Genomic DNA, 16,002 nt, shown 5'->3' with positions numbered 1-16,002 from the left:
CATTTAGATGTGGCTTGTGATAGGAGAAACTATTATGGGGGTAATGGAAGCTGAAATGAATTGAAATATGAGAAAGTGGTGGTGGTGGTGGTGGTGGTGAAGCCTGGAAGAATAAAATTGGGGTGGTGGGGGCTAACACCCCCAATTGGAGGGAAGCGAAAATTGATCTCTTATACAAGGTAAATCAAATTCTCACAACAAAGGAAAGAATGAATTGGAGGGAAAACTCTCGCCATCCATACCCCCTCCTCTACCCTCTCCTTCCCACCCTCCCACCCTCCCACCCGTCCTCTCCCTCTCCCTTTCCCTCTTTTTTTGTATTTTTATCCAAAAAAAGCCTTAAGGTGAGGACACAAACAGTAAAAAACAATCATTCGGTGAAGAAAGTCCTTGATTGTTGAGAGCAACTTCACAAACAAGGAATCCAACGTCCAGATACGAGCGTAAATAAGCTTGCTCCTAAGAGAGAACAAAAAGGTAACAGAAAGGGAATCCACAGGAAACAAACTAACTCTGTCAGTGTATAATTTCTCAAAAAATGGAAATAGGGTTGATGAATATACGTTTGGATATTGAAGCATAGTATATGCCAAAAACTTATGACCAGCCATAGCTAAAGCATCAACCAGTAGCAACATAGCCTCTTCAATATCCGTCCTCTTTTCCAAAAGGAGTATAAGACGTGGTAGAGCGTGGCAATTGACGAAGACACTACTTTAGGAATTACGAAGTATGAGGACCAAAAAAGCTCCGGGGCAGCCAAAAACAGTAAAGCTACAGGAACCATTTCCCTCTTATCGGCGTAGTCCATGAAAGTTTGCCTGACACTCTCCTTGTTTTCGGTATTCCGCACAAGCATCCTTAGAACTTCCAATTGTCGTCTCTGTGGCAAGAGTGCAACGACTCATACAAGACAGTGTTAAAGAATGATAGGAATAGAAACAAAACAAACTTTGACAAGAGGGGTCCATTAAACAAATGATAGAAAATAAAAATACAGTAGTGGTAGTAGTTGTAAAATAAAGTCGAGTATTAAAGGGATGAGAGAACAAACCATGCAGCTGCAAAGCAAGACAAGTAACTCATAGACTGACAGACGAGGAGTCCATCTCCTGGCATTACGACCTCTAGGGAAATGAAAACAGAGTATCCACAACAAAGTTAGATTATAGGAATAAGAAGAGTCAAGCGAAGACAGTCTATAAAGCTTGTTGGAAAAGAGAAATTACGATGAAATTGTTTTCATAGTGCGGTAAATAAGATCAGAGTGAACATCGCCACTATCACCCCTTTCAAGAAGATACTTAGTAAGCCTAACAGAACAATTTAGAGCGGCAAGCTGCAGTGGAGTTAATCCTTCCACCAAAATGTCTTGGATATCAATAAGTCCTTTAGTTTCGCCATTTAAACCCGCAATTTAATGCATTCAAATGAAATATTTCTTCAGGATCAGATAGATGACGGTTTTGTTTGAAATCAGGGAGCTTGATGAGCCTAAGAAATTCATCTTTGTCATCAAGAATAAGCGCATTTTCTAATGCAAGCTCAATGCACAATGCCTCCTCCTCGAAACGATGAGGATAACTCCAATAGGCAACAGGCTAACAAGGCAAATGCACAATCACAATTATGAAATTCTAGATATATGCAAGGACAACCAAAGTTGAAACAAAAAGGCAAGGCAGCTATATAAACGTACCTGGTTCATCTTGATTACTATAGATATGCGAAATTACTTCTTCTGTTACATAAAAATCAAAGGTTTCATCACACAACGAACTAGTATGTCGATGACAGTACAAAGTTTAGTGTTGAACTAAACTTGATAGAATGAATAAAACCAACAATCATAACAAATTAAAACTTTCAATAAATAACAACATTCCCAACTTATTTACAATCAAGAGTTGAATTCATCAGATAGGCAAAGGGAAAAAACCTTGGGAAAGGTGGTTGACACCGAAAGTCTTCCGGTAATGTCTTATGTGGATACAAAATAATTTGTCTTATTCATGACATTTGTGCAGGAGTGCAATGAAAGATCATAGATCCATATTAAACTCTCTAATAAAATAAATTTATCTCATAAATTGTTGTTTATGTGATCTATGTAACATGCATGCTAATATGAAAGCATAAAAAACAAAGTATAAGGAAAAACAATTTCCTTACATTGAATATGAGGTAAAATGGGCACAAATTAGTTCTCCTTACTAATTTGTTCTTGAGCTAAAATGATGTGGATGATCCTCCTTGAAAAACCTTCAAATAGAAAGTCTCCTCCAAGTAGCACCCAAGAACTACCCAACAATATTAATAAGTATGAACTAGTAACTTATTAATATGTGCCCTTGATAATAATACTAGTAATATTACTAACTATTCTTAGTAATAATTGTATACTAGAGAAATGTTGTAGAGAGATGGAAGAGGTTTTTTTTTCACATGCAAAATGAATGATTTTTGTGTAAGTAAGGTGGAGTGAACAAATGACCAAATATATGGAGTGTAGAATTGGGAAAGGAAGTGGCGGGTGGGTTGGTGCTCTAGTGGACAATTTTTGTTTTATATTTTTATCTTACATCACATGCAAAATGTAGTATAAGACATATATTATGATAGTATACAAAATAAGATAAAAATGATTATGTGAGTAATCATTCATTACACTTATTTTACACGGTCCACATGACCATATACGGGTCCATGTTGGTTTTTATATTTGTCGCACAAATCCGTGTAATTTTCATTTTAAACATCGTATCATGTTTAAATGCTTCCATAATAAATTCGTCCAATTCACTCCGTAAATATACGTGTACCACTACACATATTATTTACGTACTAATATTAATCACATTAATCAATTAGTACAATTTTAGTAAATTAACAGTTAATTAACTAAAACTCGTTTCCCAAAACTTATTATTTAATTATCGCATAATTAAATAATAACTGCCGCTCCTCGAGTTCGCAACTCAAAATCTCTCTAATAATAATCGACTAACCTCTTAGTCTATAAATCAAGGGACTAAATGAATTGTATCTCATACAATTAATTAGTTATCAATTGGGGTTCGTTCCTTTAGGTGTGACCGAAAAAGGGGTCGATTGATCACCGCCGTCTCACGACAATAACGTCAAACTCTAGTCAGCCAACCGTTATCGATTTACGTTAATCAACTGACGAGGATCAAATAATTAAATATCTGATGATATTCTATTAATAAGATTTATTATGTTAACGCACTATTGTGGAGGACACTAACTCCAACAATCTCCCACTTGTCCGACACAAGGTGTGTGCTACCAATTCTCTTGTCCGTTTTAATCTCCCACTCAATGCAAGGTGTCTTTCAGGTCGCACTTGCACATGAACACATCGCGAGTGGTTTTCTCGATCGGGAGTGTGACTACCTGACCGGAAAAATCTCTCACAGATTACTTCCGAGCGTGGCCACGCATTTGTAGTCATTAACTCCTCGAGTGGCCTTGAGATATAGTTACCCAACGTGGGTGGACAATTTCTGTATGCCCTATCTATCCTATTGCACAATACTGACTCACCATGACCTAGTAAATGCCCTTTTGGCCTCCTTTCACGGCACGACCTAGGACAAAAACCAAAGTCACTCGGAAACCGCACTGCTCGGATAATAGTCTCCAATCAAAAGAATCGACTCATTAGAACATCTTAGAGATCCCCGCCACGACCAGGCGTCTATAATAGAAATTAGGGACTCTCTAAATGGTCACTGTCCGGCAAAGTGTCACACACTGCCTATGTAATCGACCAGTCATCACATATGACCTTATGGTGTTGAACAACCATCAATCGACTCACAATCTAGTCACTCCGAGACGTCACCTCATTAAGTGACTAGGGACAAGATACAATGTTCATCTTATTCACTTGAATAGTGTTCAACATTGTCTCCACAACTTATTCAGATAAACAAGGTATTAAAATTTAGTCACACTAAATAAAAATTCATAAAAGAATTAATAAGAAAACAATGAATGTGATTATCATATATATAATAAAAGATACACTATCCAATTATTACATATCCATAATCTAAAGAAAATCCGGTACTCGTCTCAATCCCATAGAGACGACATGACCATCATGCTTGGCCTTTGATAAAGGCTTGGTTAAAGGATCGCAATGTTGTCATCCTGTCCCAACCTTACAAATGTCAATTTCCTTCCTTTCCACATAATCTCTAATTACATGGTATTTCCTTTCAATGTGTCTAGATTTGTTACTAGACTTAGGCTCTTTGGCTTGAAAAATAGCTCCACTTTGTTATCACATATATAGAGTGATAGGATCTTTGGCGGAATGGACTACTCCTAGCCCCTCCATGAATTGCCTAATCCAAACAGCTTCCTTGGCAGCCTCAGACGCTGCAAGGTACCCAGCCTCTGTTGTAGAATCCGCAGTAACACTTTGCTTGAAGCTCTTCCAGCAAACAGCTCCTCCATTTAGCATAAACACGTAGCCGGATTGGGATTTCATGTCATCCCGATCGGTTTGGAAACTTGCGTCCGTATAACCTCTTACACACAACTCAGTTTCTCCTCCAAACACTAAGAACAAATCCTTAGTTCTTCTCAAGTACTTAAGGATGTTTTTTACGGCTATCCAGTGACTCTCACCAGGCTTGGCTTGATACCGACTTGTCATGCTCAAGGCATACGCAACGTCGGGACGAGTGCAAATCATAGCATACATGATAGACCCAACAACGGAAGCATAAGGGACGGTCTTCATGTGTTCAATTTCCTTAGGGGTAGAGGGAGACTGTGACTTGCTCAAAGTAATCCCTTGGCCCATAGGTAGAAATCCTCTCTTGGAGTCTTTCATATTGAACCGGTCAAGAACTTTGTCAATATAAGCTTCTTGACTCAATGCTAGTATCCTCTTGGACCTATCCCTATAGATCCGGATACCTAAGATTCGTTGTGCCTCTCCCAAGTCCTTCATTTGGAAGTGTTTCCCTAGCCACTCCTTAACGGAAGTGAGCGCTGGAATATCATTCCCAATGAGCAATATGTCATCCACATATAGGACAAGGAATGCAACCTTACTCCCACTAAACTTCATGTATAAACACGGTTCTTCCACACTTCTAGTGAAACCGTATTGTTTAATGACATGATCAAAGCGATGATTTCAACTCCTAGATGCTTGCTTAAGACCATAAATGGACTTCTTGAGCTTACACACCTTCTTAGGGTTAGATGTATCCACAAAATCTTCGGGTTGTATCATGTACACCTCTTCTTCTAGAATCCCATTCAAGAAGGCGATTTTGACATCCATTTGCCATATCTCATTATCATGAAATGCGGCAACCGCTAAGATTATCCTAATGGACCTTAGCATAGCGACTGGAGCAAAGGTTTCGTCATAGTGTAAACCATGAACTTGGGTGAAACCTTTTGCCACCAATCTAGCTTTGTAAACATCCACATGTTTATCCACGCCGAGTTTAATTTTGTATATCCATTTACACTGAAGAGGTCGCACTCCCTCAGGTAAATCCACCAAGTCCCATACTTGGTTCTCGTACATGGAATCCATTTCGGACCGCATGGCTTCTAGCCAAAGCGAGGAGTCGGGACTAGACATGGCCGATTTGTAGGTAGTGGGTTCATTACTCTCAAGAAGTAACAAAACACCATCCTCTTCGATGTTACCAAGGTAGCGATCAGGTGGATTAGAAATCCTACTTGACTTTCTAGGAATAATTACCATTTCAGAGGAAGAGGGAATGCTTTCCTCCACGTTCTCCTCTACCTCATTCTCGGTTTGTGGCTCTCGAACTTCTTCAAGTTCAAATTTTCTCCCACTCTGTCTCCTAGAAATAAATTCCTTTTCTAGGAAGACAGCATCACGAGCCACAAACACTTTGTTCTCGTGTTTATTGTAGAAGTAATAGCCACGTGTTTCCCTTGGATATCCTACAAAAAGACATTTGTCAGACCTGGGTGCAAGCTTATTGTCAGACTTGATCTTAACGTACGCTTCGCAACCCCAAATACGCATGAATGACAAATGAAGGACTCTCCCTGTCCATATCTCATATGGAGTCTTATCGGCCGCGTTAGTCGGGCTTCGATTTAGTGAAAATACTGCAGACAAGAGGGCAAAACCCCAAAATGAACTAGGAAGCTCAGTTAGACTCATCATTGACCGAACCATATCAAGTAAAGTTCGGTTTCTCCTTTCGGCCACACCATTTAATTGCGGTGTGCCAGGAGGAGTCCATTGTGATACTATACCACAATCTTTTAGGTGTGAATCAAATTCAATATTTAGATACTCACCACCACGGTCGGACCGTAGAGTCTTTATCTTTTTATCCAATTGGTTCTCTACTTCCTTTTGAAACTCTTTGAACTTGTCAAAGGCTTCACTTTCGTTCTTCATTAAGTAGACATACCCATATCCACTTAAGTCATCAGTAAAAGTAATGAAGTAGAGAAAACCTCCTCTAGCGGTGATGGTTAATGGTCCACACACATCCGTGTGTATGAGAGCCAAAACCTCACTAGCTCGTGTCCCTTTTCCCGCAAAAGGTGCACGAGTCATCTTGCCTAAAAGGCAAGACTCGCATGTACCATAAGATTCGAAACCAAATGGTTTGAGCACTTTTGATGAAGCAAGTCTCTTAATGCGTCTTTCGTTTATGTGGCCTAAACGACAATGCCAAAGGTAGGATTCGTTTGGATCACCCTTTTTGAGCTTTTTAGTTTCCATATGATAAACGTCATTAACATCATTTAAAACATAAATGCCTCCAATAGAAATGACTTTGCCATAAACCACATCATTTAAAGAAAAAGTACAACACTTGTTCTTAATCATAAAACAAAAGCCTTCCGCGTCTAACGCGGAAATGGAGATGATGTTCTTAGTTAAAGTTGGTACAAAATAACACTTATTTAAATACAACTCTAAACCACTAGCTAAAGTGAGCACATAGGTCCCTACGGCAACGGCGGCTACTCTAGCTCCATTGCCCATGCGGAGATCCACATCACCTTTTGCTAGTGCTTACATGTCCCTTATACCCTGCAAATGGTTACAAAGGTGAGAGCCACATCCGGTATCAAGTAACCAAGTGGAAGTACAATAATCATACCAATAGGCGTCACAAGCCCTTCCTTGAGATCCTCCAAGTATTTGGGACAACTCCTCCTATAATGCCCCTTCCCATTACAATGGAAACATTCGGCCTCGGAGAGCTTGACACTTTTTGCCTTGGGATTGCCATTCTCAACGGCCTTCCCCTTTCCCTTGTCAATTTTCTTTGATGATTTCTTGAATTGGGACTTTTCTTTTCCCTTTCCTTTCTTGACTCCAAGAGACATGTTCTTTAACTTCATGGTTAAAACATCTCCCTTTTCACTCCCAGTTGCCTCCATATCCCTCTCCGCTTGGGTGAGGAGTGCATGAATTTCATGGTAACTCTTATCCATGTCATTCATATTGTAGTTTACCCTAAAGTGGGCAAACTTGGTGGGGAGTGAGTGAAGGATACGATCCACCACAAGAGTCTTAGGAATCTTACACCCTAGACGCTCTAGGATGTCAACATATTCGACCATTTTAAGGACATGGGGACCAACCTTTTGGCCCCTCTCAAGCTTAGCTTCAAAGAAGCGTGCCGCCGCATCGTATTGACGGACTTTTGGTGTTTGTGAAAACATAGTGATCATACGAGTGAATATCTCGTAAGCATTTAAAGAAATGCATGAAAGCTTGAGCTTTGGCGATATTGACCATATCAACACATTCTTGATATCATTCAACATCCTCACATAGTCATCATAGGCGGTCCGCACCGCCGATGAAGCTCTTGCACCGGGCTCGATAGGAGGAGCATCGGTCAAGTAAGTGAGCACATTGTCGGACAACGCGGCACTTTTGATGTTGGATTCCCATTCAAGAAAGTTACTACCGTCATCTTTTAAAATACATTTGTCCATTACGGACCTTAGCCATGAATCTTTTCCTAGTGAAGTAGTCGATGGAGTTGATGAAGTTGCCATTGCGAATTAAATGTAAATGACGTGAATTGACAACCGCGAAAATAAAATAAAATGCATGTGAGTGGCGATTTTGGCATGCGCGAAAATAAAACAAGCAAACATGCAAGCATATGAATAAATCCTAGTATGGCCTCCTAGTTAATAAAAACTAGTCTATTACATTTTGGAAACCAACTCCTTGGTCCCTTGCCTCTTCATTGTGGGATTTGGAACACCTTCCAAAAATAGACTCCGTCTCGTTGTAATCCGTCTTTTGGAAACGCCGGTAAAATAACTATTACAAATGAATTACATAGCTATTCCTATTATAAATTAATTAATAAAATAAATAAAACTATTAATTAATTACAAACCGACGATACGAGATCGTATTTAATTACAAACAAATCGATATTCCCATTCATTTCGGGTAATAACGATTAAAATTAACTAGGCCATACTAGGTACAAAAAGATAAATACTTTAAATAAATGACAATCATTCATTCAACTTAAATAAATATGCTTAAAATGCTGTAAATTATGATGCCAAAATAGCCCTACCTATCATTCATTGGTATCCATCTCGGTTTTGTGGATTTAATCGATTTTTAACATGTAAAAATCAATAATTAACTCTTAAATCTCATTTAAGTCCAAACTAATAGTCCAAACTGTTTTGAACCTCAAAATTAGTCCTCACTAATTTTATGACAAATTATTAGTTTGGTTTGGTGATAATTTGCTAATTAAATCGGAAAAATCATAATATTTAAGTAAAAATCCAAAATAATTGAAATATTACCCAAACAATTGAAACAAAATTTTTTAGTATTCTGGAACACTCCCAAGAACACCAAAAAGTCAAAAAAATTGCCCAAAAATTTCGGATAAATTATGTGAAGAAAAAGATCGATATTTATCGGTTTTTAACCACTAAAACCAATAAACATCAAAACAAAGTGAAAACACACATGCAAAATTACTTTTGACATTTAAATAATATACTTAAATGTACATAAATTTATCATGGGCAGAATCCAAAAATTCGAAATTATGATTAATTAATTGGACTTTTATCGACTTTTTACTCAAAAAATCAATAAACATGCAAAAATTCGAACCAACCTTCAACCTTTTGCATACAATCAGTAGAAAACGTGCATGAACTACCATAAAAAAGCCATGCACCGAATCAACATTTAACTAATTTTAGTCAATTTTTCACTAAAATGCGACATTTTGACTCGGTTTTCTACCAAAAATCATTAAAATTAGCAAAATTACTTGACAAATCACCAAAAATTCCACAAACCTTTTGAGATCAGTAGGTATGCATGTCCCAAAAATTTCGTGCCAAAACCTCTTCTAACACAATTTTTGAGTTTTTACTAATTATCTCATAATTCATAAAAATGCTTAAAATCAACATGCAAATTACAAGCCTAAGCTCTGATACCACTTGAAAGATCATAGATCCATATTAGACTCTCTAATAAAATAAATTTATCTCATAAATTGTTGTTTATGTGATCTATGTAACATGCATGCTAATATGAAAGCATAAAAAACAAAGTATAAGGAAAAACAATTTCCTTACATTGAATATGAGGTAAAATGGGCACAAATTAGTTCTCCTTACTAATTTGTTCTTGAGCTAAAATGATGTGGATGATCCTCCTTGAAAAACCTTCAAATAGAAAGTCTTCTCCAAGTAGCACCCAAGAACTACCCAACAATATTAATAAGTATGAACTAGTAACTTATTAATATGTGCCCTTGATAATAATACTAGTAATATTACTAACTATTCTTAGTAATAATTGTATACTAGAGAAATGTTGTAGAGAGATGGAAGAGGTTTTTGTTCACATGCAAAATGAATGATTTTTGTGTAAGTAAGGTGGAGTGAACAAATGACCAAATATATGGAGTGTAGAATTGGGAAAGGAAGTGGCGGGTGGGTTGGTGCTCTAGTGGACAATTTTTGTTTTATATTTTTATCTTACATCACATGCAAAATGTAGTATAAGACATATATTATGGTAGTATACAAAATAAGGTAAAAATGATTATGTGAGTAATCATCCATTACACTTATTTTACACGGTCCACATGACCATATACGGGTCCATGTTGGTTTTTATATTTGTCGCACAAATCCGTGTAATTTTCATTTTAAACATCGTATCATGTTTAAATGCTTCCATAATAAATTCGTCCAATTCACTCCGTAAATATACGTGTACCACTACACATATTATTTACGTACTAATATTAATCACATTAATCAATTAGTACAATTTTAGTAAATTAACAGTTAATTAACTAAAACCCGTTTCCCAAAACTTATTATTTAATTATCGCATAATTAAATAATAACTGCCGCTCCTCGAGTTCGCAACTCGAAATCTCTCTAATAATAATCGACTAACCTCTTAGTCTATAAATCAAGGGACTAAATGAATTGTATCTCATACAATTAATTAGTTATCAATTGGGGTTCGTTCCTTTAGGTGTGACCGAAAGGGGTCAGTTGATCACCGCCGTCTCACGACAATAACGTCAAACTCTAGTCAGCCAACCGTTATCGATTTACGTTAATCAACTCACGAGGATCAAATAATTAAATATCTGATGATATTCTATTAATGAGATTTATTATGTTAACGCACTATTGTGGAGGACACTAACTCCAACATGCAACACATATCAATCAATCAATACTATAAATATATTCCAGAAATCAAGGGACTTCAATGTAAATATTATACTTCCTTCGTTCCTTTGAGTTGCTTACGTATTCCTTTTTGGCCCGTTTCATTTGATTGTTTACGTTTCTATTTTTGGACAAGTTATGGGCTTACAAATGACCAAGTTGCCCATACTTTTAATTAACCAAGTTCACCCTTTTCACTAAAACCCAACCAAACCATCGACCACAACGACTCCATGTATCCAGACAGTCTGACACCACCACCACCACTAAAACCACCGACTACCACTGAATCCCCACCCGCCGAGTACCAATCGAGTCGCCATAATTTCGCGCCTCTCTCCAGCGACCACCATGTCAATCACCAATTAATTCACCACCAGTTACTTTACTCGAGCAACGACCCTCGCTCCTCTCTAATCTGCTCTTATTTAGCGTCTGACAACTAGCGAACTAGTAATTCGTCACCTACACCCGCCATCGGTACCACCAAATAACATTTACGGTAGACACAAGCTTGTCACCGACCTTATAATAGGCCACCACTAAGATCACCGACTATCTTCATCTCTCTCCTCTAAACACCACGCACCTCCTCTGATCACCATTTTCTTTTCCTCGATATTGACATCAGCACAAAATTGCACGCGCGGGTCTATTTCTCTATCACTTTATGTATGTAGTGGGTGGTGAATGGATAGAATCTCATGTAGGTGGTGAATGGACAGAAGCTCCATGAAGATGGTGGATGTGGCTATGAAATCTGGTGAGGAGGGAGAGACGCCTAATCAAACCCTAAACCCTTTCATTTATTATCGGAACGAGAACCGTAAACTGACCCCTAAAAAGGGAAGGGTGAACCTCTTTCCCAGGTGGCCGGGTATCTTAAAACGGGACGAAAAAGGGTTTAGGGTTGGATTAGGTGGCCCTCTACCGCGGAACCGCCTAATCCAACCCTAAACCCTTATTATCAGAAAGGGGTCATTCGGAAGAAACGTACCTACTATACAATAAAATGAACCTAGGACTCTTTTGAAATGTACCTAGTAGGTAAAGGGATTAAACGAGGGGGTCGGGTATCCTAAAACGGGACGAAAAAGGGTTTAGGGTTGGATTAATCCTAAACTCTTTCCCTTATTATCGGAACGGGAACCGTAAACTGAGCCCTAAAAGGGGAAGGGTGCACCCCTTTCCTAGCAGGTCGGGTATCCTAAAACGGGACGGGAAGGGGTTTAAGGTTAGATTAGGTGGCCCGCTACCACGAAGCCGCCTAATCCAACTCTAAATATTTTCCCTTATTATCGTAACGGGAACCGTGAACTGAGCACTAAAAGGGGAAGGGAGAACCCCTTTCCAAGGGAGCCGGTTATCCTAAAACGGAACGGGAAAGGGTTTAGAGTTGGATTAGGCGGCCCTCTACCATGGAGCCGCCTAATCCAACCCTAAACCCTTTCCCTTATTATCGGAACGGGGTCATTCGGAAGAAACGTACCTACTATAGATTTAAAATGAACCTATGACTCTTTTGAAACGTACCTATTAGGTAAAGTGATTAAACGAGGGAGTCGGGTACCCTAAACCGGGACAGGAAAGGGCTTAGAGTTTGATTAGGCGACCCACTACCGCGGAGCAACCTAATCCAACCCTAAACCCTTTCCCTTATTATCACAACGGGAACCGTAAACTGGGCCTAAAAGGGGAAGGGTGAACTCTTTTCCGAGGGGGACGGGTATCCTTAAACGGGACGGGAAAGGGTTTAGGGTTGAATTTGTAACACTCCCTCATACCAAGGCACCTTACCAAGGACTACCCTCGTAAGGGCCTTAATGTGACTTCAGGACGTCTCCCAAGTCTTTGCGGTAGCTCCAAACAACTCTCCCCGGGTTCATTTTATTTAGACTCCCTAAGTTCATTGGGTTCATTAGTTTTAGGTGCCGGAATCGTCGGATCTGATACCACTTTGTAACACCCCCTCATACCAAAGTACCTTACCAAGGACTACCCTAGCATGAAAGGCTGTTACCATCTCGGTTGCCCGAGGTTAGTATATCAAAAGCAACAATCCAAAAGACATTTATTAAAGTACAAAAGGTTTAAAGTTTACATAATCTCAAAATCCGACATCAAAGTACTATCATAAATCCAACGACTATAAAAGACAACTAAGACTCTTGACAGTGGAAGCTAGCTTGCGTGGTGACTCCCTATGACTGCCCCAAAGCTAAACGACTGCATCACCTGTCACAATCTGTTCAACATCCCCGAATGGATCACCACAGATTTTACAAAACAACAACGGGGTCAGTTACTGAATAATTAAAGTAAGACAGGTACAATAAGCAACCAGCTGATCATCCTCCTCCTCCGGTCTCCCGATCTCACACAGTAACCGACTACACACCGAAATGTGTAGCCCTGCCAGATTACCTATTGCAATAGGTAATCCTCACCGCCAGTGGGGGACTGCAGCCAATCCCCACCAAAGTCCCGCTCATCAATGAGCGATATCCGTGTCCCTTAATGTGCACATCCCCTCCCATGGCGGGTTCCACGGAGGGCGAACTAGGGTGTGAAGCCACTCCTGCAAGTGACTCCACCACAATCATCACAACACCAACACTTTCACCATACCAACACCGCACCAACACTCCAACGATGATCAGCAGACAAATAATCGTACGCAAAATAACATAATCTCAAATCAATTAAACAGGAACTGAGTAGGGAAATCCTACCTTAGCACAACTGCAAGAAACACAAGCAAGCGATCAAGAACGGCTCCTCTACGAAGTCTCCGCCTAACAACAATCACATAACAACAATCACTATATGCAAAACCCCATTTTCCCCAAATCATAATTAAGGCCAAACCCTAAAAGATTAACCAACGAATTATAGGAACGAGGACTTACCGACGACGAAACAAAGGATGAATGCACTTGCTAACGATCACACACACACACACTAGGGAGAGATTTGGAGAGGATTAGAGCGTCGTTGAGTGATTAGGTTTTGTAAAAGTATAATTAGAAACTGGTAATCGTGTTTATATAACTCTAATCGTTTCCAAATCAAATCGTAATAAAAACACCCGTCAGACCGGATACTCGGTCGAGTATGGAGTATACTCGGCCGAGTACCCTCTACTCGGTCAAGTATTACACATACTCGGTCGAGTGTTCCTGGGCAGTAGCCAAACAGGATACACGACGCACTTTACTCGACCGAGTAGGCCATACTAGGCCGAGTACTAACCTAGGAAAACCGTAGTATTACATTCTTCCCCCCTTAAAAAGAACTTCGTCCCCGAAGTTCACACTCTACATATACACTCTACAACCAAACACGACCAGCAAACTCCCAACACAACGCACCAAACAAACCAAGCATAGACATACTAACACAAAACGTCACGAAACATTACTAAAACATTACTAAGACATTACTAAGGTGACTCAAACTACCCCAAAAACGCACATGCGACCATCTCCTAACCCCCTAAAAAGACAACGGTTACGTCCCCGTAACCAACCATACCTGATCAAAAAGGTTAGGAAAAAGCTCTCGCATAGCCTCCTCGGGTTCCCATGTGGCCTCTTCCACATTATGATTAGACCAAAGCACCTTAAGTAAGACGGTCTCCCCATTCCTTGTCTTGCGCACTTTGCGATCTAGTATCTCCTTAGGAACCTCGGCATAGGACAAGGACTCATCAAGCTCTATGTTCTCAACCTCAAGCACATGTGACGGGTCACTCACATACTTCCGGAGCTGTGAAACATGAAAGACATTGTGGACTCGATCCAAAGCTGGTGGTAAAGCTAACTTGTAGGCTACCTCGCCGACACGATCCAAAATCTCATATAGACCAATAAACTTCTGGCTCAACTTACCCTTCTTCCCAAACCTCATCACCCCTCGCATTGGTGACACTTTCAAAAGGACCTTATCACCCACTGCGAACTCGATGTCCCTGCGGTGCAAGTCGGCATAACTCTTCTGGCGATCCTGAGCTGCTTTCATCTTTTGACGAATTAACTGAACTTGTTCTACCATATCCTGTACCAACTGCGGTCCTAGAACCACCGACTCAGAACTATCATCCTAACAAACTGGACTTCGACACTTCCAGCCATACAAAGCCTCGAAAGGTGCCATCCCGATGCTAGTATGGTAGCTGTTGTTGTATGAAAACTCGATCAAATCCAGCCTATCCTCCCAACGTCCCCCAAACTCCATGGCACAAGCTCTCAACATGTCCTCTAAGGTCTTGATAGTCCTCTCCGTCTGACCATCTGTTGCAGGATGAAAAGTTGTACTCATCTTCAAGGTTGTACCCATCAATTCCTACAGTTCTTGCTAAAACTTTGATATAAATCTCGCATCTCGATCTGACACTATATCCTTAGGTATACCATGTAACCGGACCACATGTTTCCTGTAACTCAAGGCTAGCTGCATCTTGGTCCAGGTATCCTTCATAGGAACGAAGTGAGCTGACTTTGTTAACCGGTCGACAATCACCCAAATCATATTGTTACCTTGCTGTGTCCTAGGTAACCCCACGATAAAGTCCATAGAGATCGACTCCCACTTCCACTCAGGTACCTCAAGAGATTGAATCTTACCCTATGGTCTCCGCTGCTCACCCTTGACCCTCTGGCAGGGCAGACATCTAGCCACGAACTCAGCCACATCTCTCTTCATATTAGGCCACCAAAAAGTCTTCTTGAGATCTTTATATAGCATGTCACCCCCTGGGTGAACCGAATAGGGAGTACAATGAGCCTCTGTCAGGATTACCCTCCTAAACTCTGTATCATCAGGAACGCACCATCTCCCATCAAAGCGAACACTCCCGTCTGTGTGGGTAGAAAACCTGGAAACTATGCCACTCTCCACCCTATACTTCCACTCTTGGATCTTAGGATCAAGCTCTTGCTTACTCTTGATGTTCTCATACAAATCCAGCTCGATCGTCAAATCCCTGATGGCATCCCCTTTCCTTATCATATAGATCCCCACCCTGGATATCTCATCCCTCAGCTTCAGCAGAGACATAGATGTACATAGCGAATGAACGCTCTTCCTACTCAAGGCATCTGCAACAACGTTAGCCTTACCCTCGTGATAGATGATCTCCATGTCATAGTCCCCGATCAGCTCCATCCATCGCCTCTGACGCATGTTAAGCTCTTTCTGAGTGTAGATATATTTCAGACTCTTATGATCTAAAAACACCTT

General features: G+C 40.1%; 1 protein-coding gene across 1 annotated transcript; it reads right to left on the bottom strand.

The window, feature by feature from the left end:
* Positions 1–6,810: 6,810 nt before the first annotated feature.
* Positions 6,811–8,853, bottom strand: LOC141601595 (uncharacterized). Its single transcript, XM_074421912.1, has 2 exons — positions 7,155–8,853; positions 6,811–7,084 (listed from the first exon to the last, which is right to left on the bottom strand). Exons 1-2 carry the CDS (start codon positions 8,062–8,064, stop codon positions 7,050–7,052), a joined length of 945 nt encoding a protein of 314 aa, XP_074278013.1. The 5' UTR covers positions 8,065–8,853; the 3' UTR covers positions 6,811–7,049.
* Positions 8,854–16,002: the final 7,149 nt, after the last annotated feature.

Source organism: Silene latifolia, chromosome 1 (genome assembly GCF_048544455.1).
Source record: "Silene latifolia isolate original U9 population chromosome 1, ASM4854445v1, whole genome shotgun sequence".
Taxonomy (NCBI): domain Eukaryota; kingdom Viridiplantae; phylum Streptophyta; class Magnoliopsida; order Caryophyllales; family Caryophyllaceae; genus Silene; species Silene latifolia.
The sequence above is the reverse complement of the archived record's forward strand: the minus strand, read 5'-3'. Positions and strand labels throughout refer to the sequence as shown.

Coding starts and splice junctions, on each gene's coding strand:
- LOC141601595 (XM_074421912.1), bottom strand. CDS start 8,064: ATGGCAACTTCATCAACTCCATCGACTACTTCACTAGGAAAAGATTCA. Junction 7,085..7,154: donor AGGGCTTGTGACGCCTATTG/GTATGATTATTG, acceptor AACCATTTGCAG/GGTATAAGGGACATGTAAGC.